The sequence below is a fragment of the Pavona decussata genome, unplaced genomic scaffold (assembly GCF_977016875.1).
Source record: "Pavona decussata unplaced genomic scaffold, jaPavDecu1.1 SCAFFOLD_184, whole genome shotgun sequence".
NCBI lineage: Eukaryota > Metazoa > Cnidaria > Anthozoa > Scleractinia > Agariciidae > Pavona > Pavona decussata.
The window spans coordinates 1,629,104-1,653,472 of NW_028145593.1; the positions used below are offsets into that span (position 1 = coordinate 1,629,104).

Here is a 24,369-nt window from a genome sequence, read left to right on the forward strand (position 1 = left end):
TCCCAATCAACAACAACTATTTATTTACAATTTCTGATATAAGTTGCTTGTCCCGCAAATAGCCACAAAGCTAGTCGAGGCAGGACAAGACGAGCACGAGAACATAATGGAAAAAAAAATTACAATAAATTACAAAACATGCTGGAAAACGGAAAAGAAAAAAACTTGACTTTACATAATAACGCAGATGTAGATAAGGCTATGCAACAAAAGCCGAAAAATCCCTTCCTCCCCCACGAAAAAAAAAACAGCTCTTCCCATAAATAATCAACTGAAATGTTCTTTGAAAGAATAGAGACATTTAACAAGCGCACCCAACGAAAACATGCTGTCTCCTGTTTTCCCAGATCATTTGGTGGCCATTTAAAGACTAATCCACTTAGCATGACCTGTTCGGATGTCTTAGCTGAAAATTTAAGTCTTAGATAGTTTAAGGAAACGGAATTTTATTTCCTAAATTTACTAGCTGTTGTTGGCCTTACAAATATACTAGCTCATCTTACTTCGCATTCTTAACGAGATACTTACCCCCCGAAAACGAAAGGATATCAGTTTTCCAGTGTTACGAAATTTTTCCGAACCAAACTTCACCGAAATGAACCGTTTTGTGCCCCTGTGTAATCCACCCTACCGAAAAAGATGTCGACTTGTACATTTACCCATAATTCTTACCCTAAAATCGCTTATTATAATGCATAGAAAAGTTCTACAAACTTCAAACCTAGCATACGCAATGTTGTTAGTGCAGGGACGAATTTAGAAAAGGTTTATGAAAAAAATATAGATATATGGGTTTGTGTTTGCCCGTAGGCTCTGTTACGTTCGCAAGGTATCGTCGAAAAATGTTCAGCCGCCATCTTTTCCCGTACGGTGAATATTAGCCTGTTCCAGGCTCCAAGAGGGACGCGCGAAGGAGAGGACGACGGGACGAAAACGAGGGGGGACTGGGGGAGAGAAAAAGAGGGGCCTCTTTTTCTCCCCAGTCTCCCCCGTTTTCGTCCCCTCGCCCTCTCCTTCGCGCATCTCTCTAGGTGGATATATTAAAGGAACATTATTCTTTTGTCACCCGTTAGCTATTCGGCTTGTTCAAAGTAGTAGCCGATCTCCCAGTATTATTTATTTATAAAGGACACTATTTCACTTCTTCTTAAGAATAAAAAAAGTGAAAGAAAATAAATTTTAAAAGTTTGAAGAGACAGGACTCATTTCTCCCAGAAAGTATTGAACAAGATATGAAATTATGAACCATGCTTGAAAGGTGGATTGTTACACGCATGCGTAACGCGTCAAGTCGTTCCACGCGACTGGTATAAGACACAGTTCTTGACATACTTTTTTGAAAAATCAAAATATTTAAACTGGATGTGGGTTGGGAAAATATGTAAATAAAAGTTGAATTGTTCGACCCTCACATTGGAGGGAAGAGAGCAAGTTTTGACATGAAATGTTGAAACATTGAAACTAGATGTCAGGTGGTACATTCGGTTGTAAGGAAAACTAAGATGGAGTGGATCAATCCTCAGGTAAAATACATCACCCCTTTCATTTTCTCGCTTACTTGAATAGCTCTGGCACACTTCAGCAAATCCATAGCTTCCGTGTTCCTACAATAAACAGAATTTAAAGGTAAAAAGTTAAAACGCACTCGGGACACAGGCCTATATAAAGTTAAACGCACTCGGCCCAAAGCCGGTACTTGTCCCCTGGGGCCGGGTTGGGGGAAGGGGACAGACCCCCACCTCAAAACTGCAAAGTAAAAGCTATGACTTGAGACTTGGAGGATAGGCACTATGTCCAATGCTAAGGTGATTTGAAAATGGGAAAAATTGGAGACACGAAAATTTTAAAATTTGAAATTTACCGTTTATTTTTGTAATTAAGAGCGCCTGTCTGTAAAAATCAGACAAATTTTAAATTTCGTGGCAAGGGTGGAAAATTCGATTTATTTCATATTTTAATGTCAGATAGGCTAGGATATAACTAAAATTACTGTATAGTTTTTTCGGTGAAATATCCTTTTGTTTCAAAGAAAAATGCAAATAACGAAAATCCGTTAAAATCGTCATTTCAGGCGCTAAATTGTTACACGGGTTTGAGAGCCTCGCGTGCGAGAACAAATCATTCTACCGCTTTTAAAACACTAAAATCTTTTCTTACTATCTCTAAATATCTGTTGGAATGATTTTGGGAAATATTGCGTCGTTCTGTGTATGCGAAATAATTTAATTTCGAAGGCATACAATTCACTGCAGTAAAAGTACTTCGTGAATAAAATTAATTTTCACCATGTGCGAAACCTTCAAATCGATTAAGCTTCTGGTGGTTGAATGTTAGAAGGATGGTCTATACATTGTTGTAAAAATTTCTTTGGGCAAATGATGAAGGGCGACGTGAGAACTTTTCAAAGTCCGTACAAAATGCAAATATTTGCCCCCCCGCGGTAAACTTTAAAGTCGTGGGTCAGACATAATTCTTATTTTAGTCCGTGTTCATGTCTTGACCCATATTAGGTTAAAATAAGCACATAGAAAAACATTTCGAAATGTTCTAACCTTATAATATGGTAAAAGACAGGTCCAAATGCCATTTTAGCACGATTCTCTGGTCGTTCGTCGCATAAGTTTGAGCCGGCTGTTTGTATTAAACGTCCGATGAGTCACCACGCAAACTGGTCGAATACGAATCTTTGATCAACTTTCGGCGCATTTCATCAAGACTGCATCTTCTTCGACGGCTAAGTCATTTGTGAGTATTGCTTGGTTTACAGTGCACGAAAACATTACATTTGATCGCTGCTAGAATGACAAAAATATGTCGGCGTTCAGTCTATCTTTCTCTATCTTGGACGCAAAACAATGTCCTGGATATTTTAGGGAGGGGGGGGTGGAGGAGGGTGAAAATGCGAAATGCTTGATAAGTGAACATGAACATGCTCAAGGCAACAACAACAACAACAATTAAAAAAGTGATACCTGTCGTTATGTTATTTTTCCCTTGCTAAAATCCAGATAATTTATGTATTCGCAAACTCATTTGCACGCGCAGTCATGGTTGTTGGGAGCATTGTCGTTGCGGGGGAGGGGATAAGGTTTTACTAAACAGTATCAGTATTTACTGATGAAGATCACTGCACATCCTTTAGCTAGTTCTTTCCACCTTTAAATGCAATAGATCCTAGTATGAAACCAAAAATATCCCTAATTGCAGGCATCTGTTTGTCATACTATGTTATGGGCATGGGCGTGGGCTAAAATGCTTGAAAGCTGCACTCGGTACTAGTCCTGGAATTAGTACATACTCTAGCTTTGAAACACAAAACTGCAAAATTAAAAAAAAAAAAGATTTATTTAAGGAATTTCGTCTTTCCTTGCTTGCTTCATCTTTGATAAGCCCCAAAATTAATTTATCACCGGTTGCAGGCTAGCACTATTTTTAGACAGTGTTAGACATGATAACAGCTTTTCGGGCCTTTATTTTTCTTACTCCTCTTAGTTATGCTAGTCCGTTCACCAAAAGTTGAAAAAAAATTACCTCAACTAAACAGCTTGCGCAAGGCTATAACAGCTTGTAAGTGTTAGGTTAATCGACTGGACATAACTCTGATCGCTGCAGGTAAGTATGCTATCCTTGACAGGTAGATAGGGCTAGTAACAGGTTGTGGTCTGTTGACGTAACTGAAGGGAGGAGCAGAATCGACTCCTATATATTGACTAATAAATGCAGTCTGAAATGTGAAAGAGCGTCTGTTTCCAACCTGATAGGCGACACTTAGGGCCTAGATAATGCCTTATTACTTACGGACCAGAGGAGGGGTAGGGTGGGGAAGGGCGTAGGAGGAGATTGGTATAAAACCAGCCTGTAATAACTAATCTCCCTTCGAGTTACTGTTATACCTTCACTTTCCTTGCCTAATTCATAAACCAATCATCATGCCACATGATGATTTCGACCTCAAATTTGATACGCTCTTCGCTCCTCCATTTTCCTAGTAATTTTGAAAACAAGTAAGCACCCCACACTGTCTCCCCCATCCCTCACAAAAAAAATGTTCCGATCCTTCAGTTGATAATAATAACCGGTGTTTATGTGGTGCTGGCGTGGGGTGGGGCTTCTGACAGGAGGCGTGCTCTCGGGACGGATGATGTTGTGGCCCACGCGCGTTACGTAACACCATAATTTCCTTCAGGTAGTATCCAGATACGTTTGGTGGCTTGTACCGTGTAGTCGTAATGTTGTACCACCAACAAGGGCCTTGAAAAAACTACAACCCTCCATTTTCAGTGTAACAAACTTGACTTCAAAAAAAATTAACTTGTGCCCCCCTCAAACGGCGCCAAGTAACTAGCACGACCAGAATTTGTTTACCTAGTAACTATTTGGCGATTCTTTCTCACGCCGAATGGCCATAGCCATAGCCATAAATTCGACAGAAATCTTTAAGCGATTTTATTTTTGAATTTAGAAAGATCTTCATATTGTTTAATTTAGACATCATAACTTTGATAGTATTTGAAAAACAACACACCTAACGAAGTAACACGCAGATGAATGAACACCCGAAGCTACAGCGGACCCAGACTTATTTACGGAAGAATGAAAAAATGGGTGATTCAATGTCCCCCTAGGATTCCACTAGCTCAGGAAAACAAACGAACGGCAATATTTTTCGCAGGGGTGCGCTCTTTCAATGCTATTTATCAACTATTTATATGGAAAATGCGCTATTTGGGGTCATCTGCGTGCAGAAAAAAAAAGACCTTTCTCTTCGCTTTTTTAGTTTCATACTAGGATCTATTGTATCCAAAAATTTGTAGTTATCTCCATCAGTAAGTACTGATACTATTTTCGTAAAATGTAATATCCACCCTCCCCCCCCCCCCCCCTCGAACGCTCCTAACAAGCCAGCCCGCGCGCGCAAACGAATTCGCGAATGAATAAATTATCTGGATTTTAGCAAGGAAAAAAGAATGAAGTAAAGGTATCACTATCTTAATTGTTGTTGTTGCCTTGGGTATACCTGTTCCAGTAATCAAGCATTTTCGCCTTTTCACCCTCCTCCACCCCCCTAAAGTGGCCATGGGTGGTATTGCGTGACAAACAAACGGCTCCCTGCAATGCAAGACAGGCTGAACATCCTGAAAGCGCCGACATTTTTTGTCATTCTAGCAGCGATCAGATGTTATGTTTTCGTGCACTGTAAACCAAGCAATACTCTCAAATGACTTAGCCGTCGAAGAAGATGCAGTCGTGATGAAATGCGCCGAAAGTTGATCAAAGATTTGTATTCGACCATTTTGCGTGGTGACTCATCGGACGTTTAATGTAAACAACCGGCTCAAACTTATGCGACGAACGACCAGCGAATCGTGCTAAAATGGCATTTGGACCTGTCTTTTACCATATTATAAGGTTAAAAAATTTCGAAATGTTTTTCTATGTGCTTATTTTAACCTAATATGGGTCAAGACATGAACACGGACTAAAAATTATGTCTGACCCACGACTTCAAAGTTTACCGCGGGGGGGCAAATATTTGCATTTTGTACGGACTTTGAAAAGCTCTCACGTCGCTCTTCATCATTTGCCCAAAGAAATTTTTACAACAATGTATAGACCATCCTTCTAACATTCAACCACCAGAAGCTTAATCGATTTGAAGGTTTCGCACATGGTGAAAATTAATTTTATTCACGAAGTACTTTTACTGCAGTGAATTGTATGCCTTCGAAATTAAATTATTTCGCATACACAGAACGACGCAATATTTCCCAAAATCATTCCAACAGATATTTAAAGCTAGTAAGAAAAGATTTTAGTGTTTTAAAAGCGGTAGAATGATCTGTTCTCGCACGCGAGGCTCTCAAACCCGTGTAACAATTTAGCGCCTGAAATGACGATTTTAACGGATTTTCGTTATTTGCATTTTTCTTTGAAACAAAAGGATATTTCACCGAAAAAACTATACAGTGATTTTAATTATATCCTAGCCTATCTGACATTAAAATATGAAAGAAATCGAATTTTCCACCCTTGCCACGATATGTTTGATTTTTACGGACAGGCGCTCTTAAGTACAAGCATCTCCCCATTTCTTAAAAACTTGCTTGTCAAACATTGGTTGCCATGGTAACATTAAATTCAGTCAACCGCTACATACCGTACCAAATTGCTCCCAGAAACATGTCTGAAAAAGTCACGACGTTTGGCGGCGTTTGTTCAAATATTAAAAATGTTATAAACGTTCAAATTCGGCGCGGGCACAATCCACTCCCCACGGTCTTTGCATTATAAGGCGACCAAAGCCATTACAAAATTTTCGCCGTATTTTGTTATTTTTCTCCCTTATATATTATCGCCAGACAGCAACACAGTACGTTAAGATGTGTCATGAGGCGCAATATACCCCAACAAAGAACTAGGAGATATCCGAAACATCGATTTCCCTACCCCACAACATCTTCATTGGTCACGTGGCATCTAGCTCGGAAAGCCGCCAAATGGGCGTAATATGCCGGGGCTGGTATAGAGACACTGCGAGTGCACCGGGCGTACACGTGACACAGCTGATAAGTGAGCTGTTGAAGACTGTCGGCTGTGAAGTAGTTGTCGTCGTACAACACGTGATAATGGGCAGGTCGACTTGTTCCCTGAGGAAAAGGCCAGTTATTTATAAAAACAACAACAACAATAATAATGATGATAATGATCACTTAAAATAACGAACAAACAGGAAGAGAAACAACATTAAAAAACAAACCCAAAAGTGGTCTAACTATTTACACTTAAAATCAGCGCCCGTTTGGTAAATCTTCCTGTCTGGTAATTCCAACACTATTAGCAACAAATTCCTCGAAGAAAACGTGTGTGAAGTGAACACGTCAAACTTTTAGAGCACGTCTTATCTTTTATTGAGGTGTTCTAACCATAACAACGTTATACAAAACATGTTCTTAGAAGTAAATGTTTCTAACAAGCTACAACTTGGTTCTACAGCAGGGAGATAAAGCGCCTCGAACCCAAATATTACCCTTTTACACGGAATACGATCCAAACGTGCCCAGTTTCAAACAAATCCTCACGGATAAGTGACACCTTTATTCAGTAATACAATCAGTTTGCTCAAGACATTTTTGAGGAATCCCATCTTATATACTAAAATGATCGGGTAGGTCCTACTAACACATATTAGTGAGAGAAAACTAACTAAACCATTCAACGTGTCTTTAACAAAGCATTCAACGGTGTTTGTGTGAACACTAGCGTGAAAACCAAGGAACAAAGTCGCAGGTAAAATATACATGAGAACAGCAATATTTGTCTTAATTTGGTGTCAAACATAGAAGTAAGCTTTAATTTGTTATCGAATATTTGCGTTTTATACATAACTGTGGACCAGCAACGAGTTTCTTTTTTACAGGCATGTTTTCCAGTGAGCTATAGTTAAGATAAAGCAGAGTTTCATTCAACCTCTCAGAAAAATTCCAGAACTGCGCGGTACAACATTTCGTGTGCCGTTCTCATCTTCATCGCAGCGAATTATTATCTGAATGACCCACAACCTTCTCCCTTTTGGCCTCGTAGCTCAGTCAGTAGAGCATCAGTGATCAAAATGCGGGCATCGTGGACTCAAATCCCACCGAGACTGACTAAGCTAAGAGCACGAGAAGCTTTCGTTCGCTTCTCGCGCTCGCTTGGTTATCATAACGAAACGACTACTACGCAGGCTAACCACGCACCAAGGTCATATATATATTTTTAACTTGCATGGGTCAAATTTCCTTACGAAGGGGAATTCTTAATAAGAAATTAATTGGTTTCTATTTACGCTGCAGAGTTCTCTGATTTTTCTGTTGTACGACCAGTAACTAAAGGTACGGCACATCTAGACAAACACCTTACTTGAAGCGCCAAATTTTGCGTAACGCGAATAGGCTGCAAAATTCGAATGTTAGATGACAAAACATTCCTTACCCAAGTACCAGGCATTCCCTAGGGGAGGGAGGGTAGAATGGAGAGAAATGAGGTTTTCACCCCCTCCCCCCTCTACATTCGACCTCCCTCGAAAGGCCGAATATTCGGGCTAAAACAAGCCATGATTGACACCAAATTAGTCATGATTTGTATACAGTGTCAACGCATACATGCAACCTTCAGTAAAAGCTAATGAAAAATCTGATTTTCCTACTTGAAAAAAGTAATGCACCACTGGATCAGTAGTCACTCTTTCGATTCGATAAATTTATTTACCACGACATACATTCATAGAAAGTTAGAGTAAATAATGGCATAACAGACATAACAAACAATACACATAGAGTACCTGGATTCCAAAGTGACTGCACAAATAGAAGTCAAACTCATATGGATGAGTGATTCCGCTGTCTACAGTGGTGCCTGGCGGCACATTGTTTGCTCTACCAGACGCGTCTCTGGGGTTTTCACAAAACAGCCTTGTGTGATGTCGCTTTTGTACCACGACAAACGTGATGCGCGGGCGATACTCTTTCTCAAGCATCATACAGGCCTCCTGTACCGCTCGCACCTCATGAGCAAGCACTTGATCAAACTGCCCCTCGCTGACTCCATCTCGGTAAAATATGATTTTTGAAGCCTTAAGCTTCTTGTTGGCCTTGTAGAACTCCATGAGAAGCTCTTTGACAATCACGGCCAAATCATTAATGATCTCCTGTGCGCCGCCTCCTTTTTCATGCCTCTGCGCTCGAACGCGCGCTTGGTACTTAGAGGCATGTGCGTCCATACTGGCTACAACAGCAGCAATAGACGGAGTACCTGTCTCCGTAGAAGAAGGGTGGGTCACATCAGCGCCAAACACAATGGTAGGTTCTGTGAACACAGGGGACCTTACTGAGGGATCAATAATGTGATTGATTCCTCCCAGTTTGGAATTGATTTTCAGTGAGATGTTGGCGCACACTTGACGTTTGGCCTGTTGTACTTGTTTTTGCTGAACGCACTGCGTTGGAATCCCAACCACATTATCACCAACACGTTTTACCTCTGAATATAGCTTCTTATCTTTCGGTGGCAGGACAACCATTATAAGCTGTAGGTATGGAAGATCTACCATCCAGTTGGAGAACAAACGTTCCACCTACCAGAAAAAAAACCAAAACAACAACAAAAGAAATTATGCTGAGATATTTTTAAAACCTCGATCTCCCTTATCACACCCAAAGTTTTTGACGGGTTTGAACTAAATTTACCATATTTTAACTTAAGCAATTGACAATCAACGAAAAAGAAATGTGACTTGTCCTGAGAGAGACATAAACCGCGGGATGGTTCCCTATCAGAATAAGAATATGAGCACTTCGATGCTACTTCAGTACATTTTTCAAGCAACCTTGGGCCAATATCCGTCGTGTAGTGTATATACGGCGGTCTGAACACAAGATTGAAACAACTGTCCCTGTTAAAGGAAGTCCTATGGCCTCTTTGATCTTGTGTTTCGTAAACTCATTCTCAATAGTAATGATCTTGGCAATTAATGGGCGGCACTGATTACAGTTGCAAATAGGGCTACTCAGAGCATTAACAACTAAGCTAAAATACTGTATCTCACATCTCTACTGCTCCTTGCATATCTGACCACTGCTGGCTGTGCAGTCATCTTCATTCCCTCTCCACCTGACACAGTGGACATTTGTCTACAAAAATTCCTCAGTGTTTCTTCATTGCACCGTTGGGGGGGCGCAAAACAAGCCAACGCCCATGTTTCAATCTGCGCACCCTGGTAAAGTGCCTGGTTGCGCATGTCCCATGAGCCATTACGGGGGACTAGTGCTTGATCTTGCGGTCCAAGCTTGATTTTTGGTGCTGGTAGCACTCGACCATGAACAGGAACCATTTCAGGGTCCACAGATGTCTGGAATTCCTCCTTCAGATACTTTGAACTGGTTCTTATCATTTCATGTGCCTATAAATATAAGCTTAAGTGTAATCAAGTGTTTACTAATGCCTGCAAGCCATCTTGTTTTTTTATCATTCAGATATTACAGATGCTTTCAAATTCTCGGTGAACTTTAAAACGAAAATAGAAAAAAAAATTTAAATTATCCTATTGTAAGGGGTCCGCTTCTTTAAAAATGGAATTGACAACAAACTATGAAGCTTTCGCGGCTTCTCTCGCAGATGCTCCTTCACCAAAAGATGAGTGAGTCACACGTCTAATCTGCCTCATAATCTATTCGAATCACTTGACACAGGATGATTGAAGACCACTAGAAGATCGTTTAATAAAATTATCCTGTTCGAGAAATACGGCATGAAGCCAAATGCGTTACTTAAGAGGTGGAGTGACACATCAATGTCCAGTTACACTGTAAATCAAAATTGCAAACACGTTCATCCGGTAACTCAGATAACCGAATCTGCAATGAAGTTGTGCGCAACTATACAACAAATTCATGGTTCTTTGCATATGCATATCTCAGTTATTTGTGGGTCATGTCAAATGACCTAAATTTGAAATGAAGAAAGTTCCAGTTGATCTTAAAAGTATAAATTAGGCGAAAAAACACACCCAATACTGCGTGTCCATCTGCCGCTCAGTTGCAGGCCGTGCGGTAATTCTGATCAAGTTTTCTATTTGTCTTTCAGATAAATGTCTTCTTTCGCAAGGAACAACAGTGCAGACTTCCATCGGCAGATAATATTCCTTTTTCTTGCCAGTTAGTAGACATGGCAGATGAGGATACCTGATAACAGTGGAAACAACATTTTAGTAAATCATTGCAGATTAGGTATAAAAAAATTCGCGTGTTTGCTTGAAATTTACGTGGCTTAATTGTGACGCGACCACAAACCGGTTGTTCAATCAGTAGCCTTATGACACAGGGAGTGAGCCAATAGAAAGCTCGAAATCATTATTATAATAAAGTAAGAAACTTTATTATATGCATTGTTTTGTTATAGTTACAGATGTTAGCCCTCAGTGAGCACTCTGATTGTAAGGCTACTTTTTGCATGAGGCCAGTGTAGCCACGGCTATGACGTAACGTTCGGCAAGAGCTAAAAAAATTGTTGATAACGGTACAAGGTAAATTGAACTCGGTCATGTAATGAGCGGTTCTGTATTCGGTTTGTCACGAGCATGGAGGCGTTTCGACCAGTGAAACCCATGAACTGCTAACACCAGTCATTTGTATTATTCTGAGTGAGTGAAAACTGCCCTCACAAACTCTATAATCAACAAACAGACAAACAAAGGTAAACAAGGAATAGCACCGTAGTAATATTTCTTTACTGTTTCTGTTTCATTTCAATCAGTTTAACAAGCCCTAAAAAGGCTCATTTGATAACCGACACCACACAGAGGGTGGTAGACCTGTGTTCTAGGGACACTCGTGACGAGTCACAATAGGTCCTTTGCGCAGAAGGCGATGGATTCAATGGTTGTTGGCAACGTACAACTGCTGAATTCTCTGAACTCTCTCAAGACATTCTAACCACCATCTGAAAATATATAAATGTATTTACCATTTCTTTGCCTTAAATGACCTACAACAAAAGGTGCGCATCCTGTCCTTCGCCAGGGATTCTTGCAAAATCTTCTGTATTTGAAATATTAGTATAGTTCTATTTTACTTCAATGCACGTACTTTAAAGTACGTGCATTTATTCCCAATGGGTTTGGTAGTGGTTGATTCTTGTGCCGCTGTCCATTGTGGACGCCTTGTATTGGACGAGAGATTTTTCAGTAGAAAGGCCATGTGACAGGTGTGCCTGCTTCGAGGCAAGGGAAGGGAAGTCCTCCCCAAACGGCATCAACTTGGCGATGGGTAACAGTAGGTCTTCTAAACTGATGTTGGTTTTATCAGGGTGTCCAGTGGCGTGGTTGTTCAGAAAAAATAGGAAACTAGGAAACTCAGGATTGAAAAAATAGGAAAAATAGGAAACTTTGATTTAAAAAATAGGAAAAAATAGGAGAATCAATAGTACTTTGATGGACAAAGATAGCCTCCCTGCACCCCATCAGCTATCCCAATCCACCACTTTAGTCCATAACAATGATAAACATTAAAACGGCAAAGCGAGTATTTCGGTTTTAAAGTTATTCTTCTTTATATTGCTTATCGCGTTAACAATATAAACAAATCATTTTGTTTAAAATGATGTTACAAATAGTAAACACAACAAAATCCTCAGTGAACACCTTCTGCTATAAAACGACTGTTCATCCTTTAATTTGACTTTCTTTTCTTTGATGGTGGAGCAGAAACACCAGTTGGTAGTGCCTTGTCCAGCAATTTATGCTTCTGTGTGTTAACCACCTTTTGCTTTTCCCTCACTGCTTCACGCTTCCTCTTTGCCTGTGCCTGATTTGATTTTGCCTTTTCTATCACGAGACATGCAACTTTCGCACTTTGTGAATCAACCTTTGAACCTGAAGATAGGGCAGTCTGTAACTTAGCTGTGCCTTCTGACAACAGCTCATCAGCTGTTTGCATTTCGTCCATTACTCCTTTACCTCCGGCTCCTTTCTGTCTAGGCTCTCTCCCTTTTCTTTCAACGATCTGGTCTCTTGCCTTAGCTTCTCTTGCTCTCTCTTCTTTCTTTCCACCTCTTCAGCTTTCAATTTATCTTCAGCATCCCTTTTCTTTTTCTCAGCTTCCTCTTCATCAAGCCGCTTTCTATAATGTATATGTGCAGATCTCACCGCAGTTAAAAGGCCATCTGTCAGGGGAATTTTCTCTGGTCTGCAGTTCGCAGGATCGTGAAATTTGACAGCATCTTTCACGGTTCTAAGGCCAACAATGGTCCTTTCTCCAAGAAGTGTCCGTTCCTGTGTCACAATACGGGCATTCACTGAAAGACTTCTTTCTGACTCAGCATTCGATTGGCAAGAATCTCACCTCTGTATGCTTTTGGAAGTTGTGCATCTCCACACCCATTGCAGCTTGTAAAGTGTGATAGTCTTCTCGTCTTGCTGCACTATACTTGAAAAGGGAGTGGACGTCCACACACAGCTGTTCAATGTCCTTCCCATATTCCTCTAAAGCCTTGCCGAAAGCATTATGAAAGTTATGAAGGACACAACTTCCTAAGTCAATAACACCTTTGAAATTTGGGTTGTCTTATTTGATTGCTCCTTCCAGCTTTCTAAAAATGGTTTTTTTGACATTGGGGTCATCTCTTATCTTGGGAGGTCATCTTTCACCATTGTTTGGAAGATACGGTCAGCCACCTTCTCGCCCTCTGCATGACCAAAAAATAATGAAGTGTAGAAGTTTACCCAAACTTCGTTATGGGTCGGGGACCAGTAACGTAAGGTAAGATCCATCTGCTTCTTCACCTGTGTGGTTGAGGTTTCGTCAAAGTGCACGCAAAATGGCAAATCTGACTTCTTCACATCATTTACAATTACCTGATGATAAACAACAACAACGATAATAATTCACATGTACCAAACTAAAGGTTAAAAGTAATCTGAATTTTAAGAATAGAGGCTATGCAAAAGTTACCTCTGTTAAGTGAGGACCCAAGCCTTCCCCAATAACATAGGATGCACTGCTTCTGCCCATTGCGAAACTTGACGCAATCTTGCTGTCAGAAAACATAGCTTTGAAAGTATTTCCAAGATCATCAACTGATCGAAAGCTAAAATTACATGATGCCAGCTTTGCTAAACAAATTACCTCCGCTTGCAAGCTAGCATTTTTGTAATTGATAATGGAGAGCTGTCCTGACGAACTCCCACTGTGTTCTGGCAAGTCGCTGGGGTTTGAGACGTCTGCACTTGGTTGATTTTGTACAAACAACTTTCCTTGAGAGTCATCCATAAAAAGTTTAACAGCCTGAACATGCTTTGCTTTCCTGGCATGTTGCAGTATCTGCGATTTTCCAGAGTTGTCACAAAGAAACTCACAATCACAAAATCGACAGTAAGCATGGTAGTCATCAAGTCCTTTACGACACTATGAACCCAATTTTTGACCATTGCAATCAATGACAGAAAGCCACGCGTTGTTATTCTTTGTTCTACCGCCAGGCATTTTTAAAACACAGTAAATGATCATCTGAAAACGTATAGCACTTCCTGCCGTTGTAAAGAAGGAAACCAAGTACAAACCTACTACTTAAAGTTTAACTAATACACTTAATACTAAATTATATAAAAAAATGGCTACAACTAAAAGGTTGAATGAAATAATGCTTGCAGGAGTGGCAAATGCAAACATTTTGAGTCTTGCATCCTCAGTCATCTCTCTGCAGAAATGACAAAAGCATATGACATACATGTACAGAACATTAAGAGTCACTTACCATGTATGTATGAACATCAACTTGATGACATCAGCATCTTCCAGTTTCAAGGGTGATGATAAAAGCGAGCAAGATTTCAAAATAACTACATTTATGGATAACGAAATGCTTACTCGATGGGTTTATTCAGAATATCATCATTATGCTCAGTTGAACATAGCCAAGTGAACTACATTACTAGATAAATGTACAATGGGGGAGAAGAAAATTTTACAAATATATAGTAATGATATTTTACTACTTGCTTTATTCTGACTCTTCGTCTGAAACACATAACTATAATTTCATTTTCAATTTTGTAACACACATTGGCTTCACCAGCTAAAAAATACGAAAAATAGGAGGTTTCATTTAAAAGATAGGAGAAAATAGAAATGTGCTCAAAAAATAGGAAAAAATAGGAATTGGACACCCTGTTTTATTTATGGCTGCTAGAACCTTCTTTTAAGGCTGACTACTGATAGCTAAAAGAGCCAAGAAGACAAAGGGTCTGCTCTAACGTTAACGTGAGATTCCCCGGACGAACAGACTCATTTGATTACAGTGCGACAGGTAGGCAACAAAGAGGGCCAGAGGCATTAAGCAAAGCACGCTGAACTGACACTAATTCATTAACACGTTCCTGGACTTGGTTTGATAATTAAAGATATGGTTGATGATTGTAGTGTCAAGCTAACGCGTCAGCAGGAACACTGCTGGCTTTTAAGATGTTCAAAATCTGGTCATAGGAAAGCCTCCTTCTGAAGTTGTTTTCTAAGAAGGAAGAAAATTCCTTGGAGATTTTCAAAGATGACCATCGTAAAAGGAATGAAGACTCCGTGTTCTCATTTGAGCCAGCATCATCGAGCGCATCTCACACTGTACAAGATGAGGGCTCATTTAGTAACCAGGATGCCTCGTAAAAATTGCCTTGATGGGAGGCTCAATAGCCTTGTTTTTTGGCTTAGTAGCCGTAATTGGGGCAATTGAGCGTGCTCCTCATACACAAATGTACTTGAGATATCCTCAGCACCCATGACTGAGAGAAATGGCGTCACAATCGAGTGCGGTCTCCGCTGCAGAAGTTGATTTTTTTTGCTCATTATGTTCATAAAAGGCCTACACAGTCGCTGCAACGTGAGACTTCATTGTAAAGGCTTTGAATGGATTTAAGAATGGACTCAAAGTAGAAGCATTGCTTCTGAACCCGCCTTCGCTCGATGAAGGGCGACTCTTTCGAGATGGGGCAACGAGAAGGCGAACGTGACTTTCGTCTGTGATGCGAAAGCATATAGAAGTTTAGTACTGGGACTCTTTAGTTGGTGCCACAAAACTGTAAAAAAAAGATTCCAGCAAAGGCATTTACGCTACGGATAGGAAAGAAGGAAAATAACGGATTGAAAACAAGGGTAAAATATATTATATACGTACCTGCACAAGGATCAAAGCACAGCGGAAAAAGCTGCGGGAACCCTGGGAGCACAGGGTCCCGGGGTGTGATAGGATTACGCCATCCCCTTGTTTTCTTTGGGTGTGCCCCCACGGGGGAGTGGGGGGGGGGGGGGGCGTTAAAAGCGTGGATTGAAGCACAAATAGGCGGACAACACCTGTTTTACTCTCATCTTTCGACCAAAGTCTCCGAAATACAATCCAAATTCAGCCAAGATTAGGTGTGAATTCCAAACTACACGAACTACTAAATTCAAGGATGAAATCATGTACCTTAAAACAAGCTGGTATCTGCTCTTAAAATACTCTACTACAGTCGTCTTGATTGCAAGACCGCTTATCTCATCTTCAACCTCAAACTGCAGCTTCTTTGCGGAAATTGTGGACAATCCCCACACTGTGGACTTCCTCTTCAAAGATGGCACATGGCTTGTTTCTACTCGGATACCTTAAAATATAAGATGTAAACAAATTAACAATCAATGACCACACTTTGGTCTGGAAGGGAGGGGGGGGGGGGGGGGGGAAGGTCAACTTTTACCAGTCACATCACAGGAAACCAAAGCATAATTTATTTGCTTACATGGGTTTGTAAGCTTAAAATTCTTAAGTGACAAATGAAAGCAAAGCACGAAACAAAAGTGATGAAACAACTGCGCTTTGTTATTTTCTGTCGCGCACTTTCCTCTTAAATTAGCAAATCAGTCAAGTGAGTCGAGTAAAATTATTGTTTGCTGTTACAGCATGCTGCAAAGCCTATTCCTCTCCTCTTACCCCTGCTCAATGTTGGATATCGCTGAGAGTGCGTTCCTTCTCACATTTTGATAAAAAAGCGCCACAACATTGTTTAGTAGGAGAGGGAGGGAGACAAATATAACGACGGTGTTTTGCAACTAACAATGACTGAAACTAAAATTTTCTTCACACTATAACAACTTGTCTACAATTGATCATAGTCTGCTTTGTTATTAATTTCCAAGCAACAGTGGTTACCACGGAAGTGATAGGGCATACACAGAGGAAACTACCCTACTCCTGCTGCGAGCAAATCCGCCCAAAATAACACAAAAATAAGAAGACGCCCTTGCAGACTAAAAAAAAAAAAAAAAAAATATATATATATATATATATATATAGTAAGTAAGTAAGTAAGTAAGTGAACTTTATTTAGACAGGGTGGCCCAATCAGCTACGGGGCTGTTATCCTGAGGGGCCCTGTATACACCTAAAATTATTATTATTATTATGGTATGAGAAAAAAATTACAATATATATGACTCAAACACTTTGGGTTACAATATCATAGGATAGAAAAAATAAATAAAAACATTTGCACACTAAGAAAAAAATCTATGCAAAATCGTGTTTCATCATTAGTCGCTTGAAAGCCTCCAAGGACGCTGCCCGTTTGTATGTTTCAGGTAACGAATTAAATAAAATCGCTCCGGGTTTGGGTCTTAAAGGATGAATGTCTTCACGCCGACGTGTATTGTAACTATGGAAACTGTGGTTTCTATTAAAATAATCAGAAAGATACTGGGGCACTAAATCATTAAGACATTAAGACATATAAAAGAAAGAAAACCACACTCTTTAACCCTGTCAAGGAAAACTTGCTCGTATGGAACCGACCCTATTCACGTGCCAGAAATATTTTATTTCGACCAATGCAGTAAACCGGGACCCTAAGTAAACAACTGTTAAATTTGTTTTTACATCACTGCATCATGTGCTTTGCATAGAGAAAGGCGCTCTTGGATAATTCCAGTGGACATGTACAACCATAAAATTGACAGGGGGCAAGATAAATAACACTGTTGTTGAAAAAAGTGAAAATAGTGGCGGGTATTTATATTTTCGAATGAGGTTTATTCATAAGTACGTGGCCTGTGCACAAGTACTTGTGTCGTTTATAAAAGTGTTTCAAGCGCATTTATACTCGATACTTTTATTGCTGGCTACATAATAATATTAGTTATTAATAATACCATGTATGGCCTTCTCAAATCTTTGCCTGTCAATTTGAAATCTGGGATCTTCAAGCTGACGTGTTGGCACCTCAAGGGTTTCACACAGGAAGTCAATCACATCCTGGCTTTTATAAAATCCTTTCGCAGAGACTGGAATAAAACATGATATTAGAAATTAACGTTCTACTGTAACACAGTTTTATTCGCTCACATAGTTAACTTTCTTCAAGACTCAAGAATCCTGGAACAGCTCTAAGTCATTTGAGTACACTTTTTTTTTTCATATAAGAACCTTTTTTAGTCTCTTTTATTAGAACGTTGAGGCTGAGATTAATACAAATTTAAAAACATACAAAGAACATTACCCAGGCTGAGGGTCAGTTAAGAACATTTTTATTTTGACCAAATGTTTTCAAAATGAACAGTTAAATACGGATAAAAATAGAACAGGTAAAACTTCAGTCTATACGCAAGCAACTTGACACCATATTACGGTACATATTTCTCTCTGATAGGTGTCTTGGTCACGTCAAAACTTTCAACCTCAGCTCCAAAACTAGACGTTCTTATATATAAAAAAGAGTGTACTACTTTGTTGATAAACATGCAAGTCATGACACAGGTGGCCCAAGCTCTACGATTTTTGTTGGCCTTTGTAACGTAAAAACCAGCGTTAAGTAATTTGAGCCTCTTGATGTCCATTTCGTAATAGCGAAAGTAAAGGGTTCGTATAGCAAAAAAAGTATCGTATGTGAAGGCAAAATAAGGAACATTTTTCAATGAAAATGTCTAACCTGAACTCCCATTGTAGTTATTTTTGTGTCCTGCGTGGTTTTTGGGTCGATGCAATTAACTTTTATAAATTAATTAATTTTAACTTTTGCAAACAATACGCAAACAACAATTGCCGATCATATTGGAGAAGAACTACCCACAAAGGCCTCACACTATGAAGGAGAGATAAGTGCACATATCAACGAAAACCGTTTAAAATGGGAGAAAACAACACTTTTAAGAAATAGCATGCAATTGCTGACCTCACTGGGTAAGAATTCCCGTGCCCAACACAAGCCGGACATAGAACAACCCCAAAAGTCTTCGAATACTAGGCGCTTTTAATTTCTGATAAATTCAGTGAAATTTATTCAAAGTTGCTAACTTTCCGATGAATGTTTGCGTTTATGATCACAAGACGGCAAAGTTTCCATTAATTGAAAAACACTAAATTTTGCATCTCTTTTAATATTTCTTACCATCAATGTTTACCAGCATAGCCTTCCATTCAGAGTGCCTGACGCCCTGGTAGAAACCAAACTGTGCTTCACATCCCTCCCCTATGGGTCTCGCACTACGACTATCAAATGGGAAGAAGGATCGTCCAACAGGTGTGAATTGGTATGATGGTATCTGTCGCAAGACAATGTCAAGTCCCTGGACAGCATCTTGTGCTGCTTTTCCATTTTGTTGCCCCATCAAGAACTTTTTCAACTCGACGAGGCTAACTAACGCTGCAAACTGGATCTTGGCCTGCAGAAAATTTGACAGTGATGATATGAACAAGCTCGTGGCAACTCAGTAGCGATGCTAGCAATTTCGATTTGAGCGCGGCATTGGAGCGAGGACTGATTCAAAAAGGGTAATTGTGTTAGCCGGTTACGAGCTTTATTTTAGTGAAGAAGGCATTGTAGTACAATTATAGTAATTAAATGCATTTGTTTTTCGGGCTTGAGAGGAAGGGCATACGAATCAAAGCCGCTTCAATGTTGCATTTTTGCTGCAAGCTCTGCCGTCACTTGAGAGTTCGCTGTATCTTATTCAAATTTTCCGAACCAGAGTGATTCAGAAGTCGTGTGTTTTATGCATTGCTCGAACCGGATCTTACAAGCATTTGGGAACTTATTCTCTGTGAAGTAGGTTTTTCTTTGCAACCTTTTTCTAATTCAGAGATCGACGGACTTAAAGAAGGTGTCAATTAATGACCTCTATCCACTAAAAACCACTGTCCACGTTTTTATAACCTCCAAGTTGGATCACTGTAACTCTCTTTTATACAATGTTCCGAAATATGTTATTAAAAAGCTTCAGTCAGTACAGAATACCGCGGCTCGACTGATCGCAGGCGCTCGCAAGTATGACCACATAACCCCTATTTTATTCGAACTCCACTGGCTTCCAGTTTCCGAGCGAATTAAATTCAAAATAATTCTGCTCACCCACAAAGCTCTTCACCAAAAGTCCCCCATCTACATACAAGACCTGGTACGCCGCTATTCAACTTCAAGAACGCTCCGGTCGTCGTACGCATTTCTCCTGTGTCCTGTCAACTATAATCTCAAGTCATATGGCTCCAGAGCTTTTGCTGTTTCGGCCCCAGAACTCTGGAACAAACTACCTGTTGACATCCGTTCTTGTGACAATTTAAATCTTTTTAAACGTAAACTTAAAACCCATCTTTTTTCGAATTATTTTAAATAGATATGAATTCTTTTCATCTTTGTAAAGCGCTTAGAACAGAACTGGATAAGCGCTATATAAGTAGTTATAATCCATCAAATATTTTCGCTCGCGCGCGATTGGTCTAAACGTCTCACGTGACCGAATATACCCCAGCTAAAACTGGGGAATATCCGATGATATTCCCCAAGTGATATTCCCCAATTTCAAAAACTTCAAGGCGCGTCAAGTTTGCAAATAAAATTAATGTCAAGATGGGGGAACGGTTAGCTTTTGTGACATAAGGAGAGATAAACCTGCTGGCCGAAAAAGCAGTATCAGAAAACAACATACGCTCTAAACGTTTTTGACGGTAAACTGTTCTTAAACGAAATGCTCAAATACTCAAGCTCGTTGCTACATGTAGGAAAAATATTTGAAGGATAATAACTACAATAGCCTCCATTTGGCTTTAAAAATATGCTCAGATATTTGTCCTTGGACCTTATCTGCTCCTCGAAGCTCACAGTTTTCCTCGAGCTTCGCTCTCGGAAAACTGTTCGCTTCTCGGAACAGATAATGTCCACGGACAAATATCTGAGCATATTTTCGTGCCAAATGGAGGCTATTGTTTACTTATTATTATTATTATTATTATCATTATCATTATCATTATCATTATCATTATCATTATCATTATCATTATCATTATTATTATTATTATTATTATTATTATTATTATTATTATTATTATTATTATTGTTTTAAAATGAACCAAACACAAACCTTAAATTCTCTGTCCCTGCCACCATCCTCACCAGGCAATGTAACACTGAGTTCAGCCTGAAGTTTGAAACAAATCAACTGTGAGGGAGAATTGGTTCAGTCTTTTGTTGAGCTTACTTTCCTGTACAAAGTCGTTTCACTTTTATAGAGGATGTGGGCCGGGGAGAGGTTAGTATCCTTCGCAGCCCAAACGACGGCTGTGAAGGAGACATGGGAGAGGTAAGTGATTTAACTAAATTTAGTGAACGATTCTGGTGGAAACCAAATTCAGTTTTAAGCAGTGCTTTCCTAGGGCTCTATTCATTATGTTGCCGCTTTCGCTCAACAGATCATCAAATGCTAAGTGTCATCAATCTTGAAGGAAACCTTGAAAGCTTGTGTGGTGTTGAATAGTTTGCAAACTACATTTGGACTGTTTCATTTTAAAGTCGAACTCTGAAGGGCTAGAGTCAATCCTCAGGGACCCAGGCGCAATCTAACAGCTAGCGGCTAGTTCCGATTTCGTCCGATAAATCTTCGTCCCGTCACGACAAACTGCCATTGGGTACGATAAAATGGCCTGCGATTTAAGGCATTGAAACTGCAAATTAAACAGACGGATTCACTTATCACTCTTAATCTGGCCCTGTTGGTCCCTGATAGCAATACAGCACTGGAGAAAATTTAACTTGCCAAGGTTCAAAAAGAGGACGTACAGCAAATCATGAGACAAATCCCACGATACTGTCTCATTATCGCATCAATCATCAGATACATATGGTATTCTTATGTTGCTAAAGAATTCACTCCTATGCACTTACGGTAAATCCTTTAGTAAGCCCACCATCTCAAAAAAGCCCTCTCCCCCTTTTGGGAAGAAGAAAGCCGTTAACCGCCCCCCCGCCCCCCCACACACACCCCCATCTCTTTTGAGCTACCCTTCCCGCCCTACCTTTTAATTTGCTCCATCTTTTCCTTCACAACTAAATCAGATGGTATCACGGTAATAAATCACGAATGTAAGACTTCACGAGCACCGACTTTAGTTTCACGTGCTGAAACTTTGAAACACGGACCAACCTCGTAATTCATTCTTTATCTTCGGAAACGTGACAAATGGGTTTTGTTCGAAACGTTAAGCATCTCATTCCACACTACGCTTAATTTGCAGTAACTCTAGTCTGTTTCCTCCTTTAAGGTTTTGTAGTGCATTTCACTAAATTTTCAAACCAGGTATCAAGCCAACTGGGAGCTGGTCACATTGTAAGTTCGTAATAGACCATATGCAAAAATGGCTGACATTTTCAAATTCTTTTAACTGTATTCAAATTAGCCTCACTAGCCTCATTCACGGTGAAATTTCCCTTTGATATTTGAACTCAAGAACGAGGTTAGTGAGGCTAATTTGAATGCAAACAAAAGAATATTAAAATGTCCACCATTTTTGCATAGGGTCTACATACCTGTGAAGGATAAATAAATGAATGTAAATATATATTCATATTCATATATTCAGCTCCCAGTTGGCTTGATAGCTCAATTGGTAGAGCAACCTAGTTGTGTTCGAATCCCGTTCAAGCCTGATTTTATTTCCAGGCTTTCTTTTCGCAACTGCTTAACTTCCATAAATGACTGCGAGGATCCTTCTTCTATATAATCAATCACCCGAATTTCATATATGTATTTCATATATTCATATTAATTAGAAACTTTACGGCACGAATTACTCACTGGACTCGGAAGTTCAATTCTGCTGTACAAATTCCTCTCCCCATCAAATGCTGGTGCATGGCCTTTGAAAGTCGAGTCTTTGTACTTCCTCACAATCTCCCTCACAACATCTCTTTTGACTGCCTTAGGACATTTATCTGGAGTTATCTCTACATCATAGTGATACAGATCTGTCATCTTTGGTGAAATATTCAGACGGAAAAAATTTGCTCTCAATTTAATCGGGCGGCCGACAGTACCATGGTCTGGTCTTTTGGGGGGACGTAGACCACGATTGCCATCAGCTTGACGAGCTGTGTGGTCTAAAAAAGAAAGCAAACTAAGTAAGTTACATGACTTTGTTAGAATAAAAAAATTAAAATTAAATCAGCACCTACATGTCGTACAAATGTTTTGCAGTAGTAGGTAAGAGGTTCTAAGCCGTGGGTCAATACTAACTTTTTTAAAAGCACATTAGCCCACTGGCTAGTAATAGGTCTGATTTCTCTAACCAAAACAAATTTTCAAAAGGGGAAGAAGTCAGGGTGGTCATACAAACATTTTTTTATAAGACAAATACAGTGTACAAAGTACATAACAGTTATTAAGAAAAAATCTCCAACACTTGCAAAGGTGTTTGCAATTGAAATTTCGAGTTGACTTTAATATGAAAATACTTTTAATTAACTCTATGCAAACAGCACAAAACGTGGCTGAACAATATAGGTTTTGTTTAAGTCTCTCTTCTCTTGACTTGATTTGTGATTTTACAATTAAAATAATTTTGATTGCTGTTTTCCATCCAGTACTCCTGACCAGTTCTTTACAATTTTTATTCAAAATGGTTAGCCGAAGAGCAAAACTTGCTAGCCAAAACTGAATTTTTACCAGTCTGTGGCTAGTTCCAAGGCCACTGTTAGTCTCAAGCCCTGCTTAGGTATGCATGCACATTATTGGTAAGAGCCCTGAGTGACCAGTAAGATGAGTGTCCCAATTTTCCTTTGCTTATAATAACTTATATGTACACAATTAAAATGATGATGATGATGACAATAATCATTTTGCGACTACAGCCATATTATTATATGTTATGTTTAACCAACACCCAGTAATCAGTTTGAGAAATTTCTCAGACATTCCTGACCAGCATACCTTCTGTAGTTAAGCTAGATCCAAACTTTGTAGTTACTTTTCTAACATCAAGTTCTTCAACACTAGCAGCAGCAGGCGGTGATGGGCTTGGGGGTAACGCTGTCTTCTCTACAAAAATCACCAGACATTTCTGACTATAAGTCCCCTACCATCACAAAATATAAGGTCCCCCACCACAAAAGAGTTTCTTGATTTGGGATTCACTCTATATACGTAAAAATACTCATAATGTATATGGCGGCCGACAGTACAATGGTCTTGTCTTTTGGGGGGACGTAGACCAACATTGCCATTAGCTTGACGAGCTGTGTGGTCTAAAAAAGAAAGAAACTAAGTAGGTTACATGACTTTGTATGAATAAAAAAATTAAAATTAAATCAGCACCTACATGTCGTACAAATTTTTTGCAGTAATAGGTAAGTGGTTCTAAGCCTTTGGCCAATACTAACTTTTAAGCACACTAGCTCATTGGCTAGTAACAGGTCTGATTTCTCTAACCAAAACAAATTTTCAAAAGGGGAAGAAGTCGGGGTGGTCATACAAACATTTTTTTATTAGACAAATACAGTGTACAAAGTACATAACAGTTATTAAGAAAAAATCTCCCAAGACTTGCCAAGGTGTT

General features: G+C 39.5%; 1 protein-coding gene and 1 pseudogene across 2 annotated transcripts in view; both read right to left on the reverse strand.

The window, feature by feature from the left end:
- The window catches only part of LOC146462866 (protein argonaute-2-like), a 26,047-nt gene continuing 1,678 nt past the window's right edge, over positions 1 to 24,369 (reverse strand). Inside the window, exons 3-14 of the mRNA XM_085085191.1 lie at positions 24,030 to 24,058; positions 23,745 to 23,889; positions 22,614 to 22,915; positions 20,904 to 20,960; positions 18,938 to 19,211; positions 17,703 to 17,834; positions 15,988 to 16,162; positions 10,544 to 10,718; positions 9,584 to 9,937; positions 8,321 to 9,112; positions 6,448 to 6,647; positions 1 to 1,604 (exon numbers count right to left, since the gene is read on the reverse strand). Of these exons, the coding sequence (XP_084941317.1) occupies positions 1,520 to 1,604; positions 6,448 to 6,647; positions 8,321 to 9,112; positions 9,584 to 9,937; positions 10,544 to 10,718; positions 15,988 to 16,162; positions 17,703 to 17,834; positions 18,938 to 19,211; positions 20,904 to 20,960; positions 22,614 to 22,915; positions 23,745 to 23,889; positions 24,030 to 24,058 (2,720 nt within the window). The 3' untranslated portion in view covers positions 1 to 1,519. The remainder of the gene's footprint in view (positions 1,605 to 6,447; positions 6,648 to 8,320; positions 9,113 to 9,583; positions 9,938 to 10,543; positions 10,719 to 15,987; positions 16,163 to 17,702; positions 17,835 to 18,937; positions 19,212 to 20,903; positions 20,961 to 22,613; positions 22,916 to 23,744; positions 23,890 to 24,029; positions 24,059 to 24,369) is intronic.
- Positions 12,735 to 15,818, reverse strand: LOC146462867 (uncharacterized; annotated as a pseudogene). Its single transcript, XR_014857027.1, has 2 exons — positions 13,485 to 15,818; positions 12,735 to 13,387 (listed from the first exon to the last, which is right to left on the reverse strand). The product of XR_014857027.1 is annotated as an uncharacterized LOC146462867 (transcript).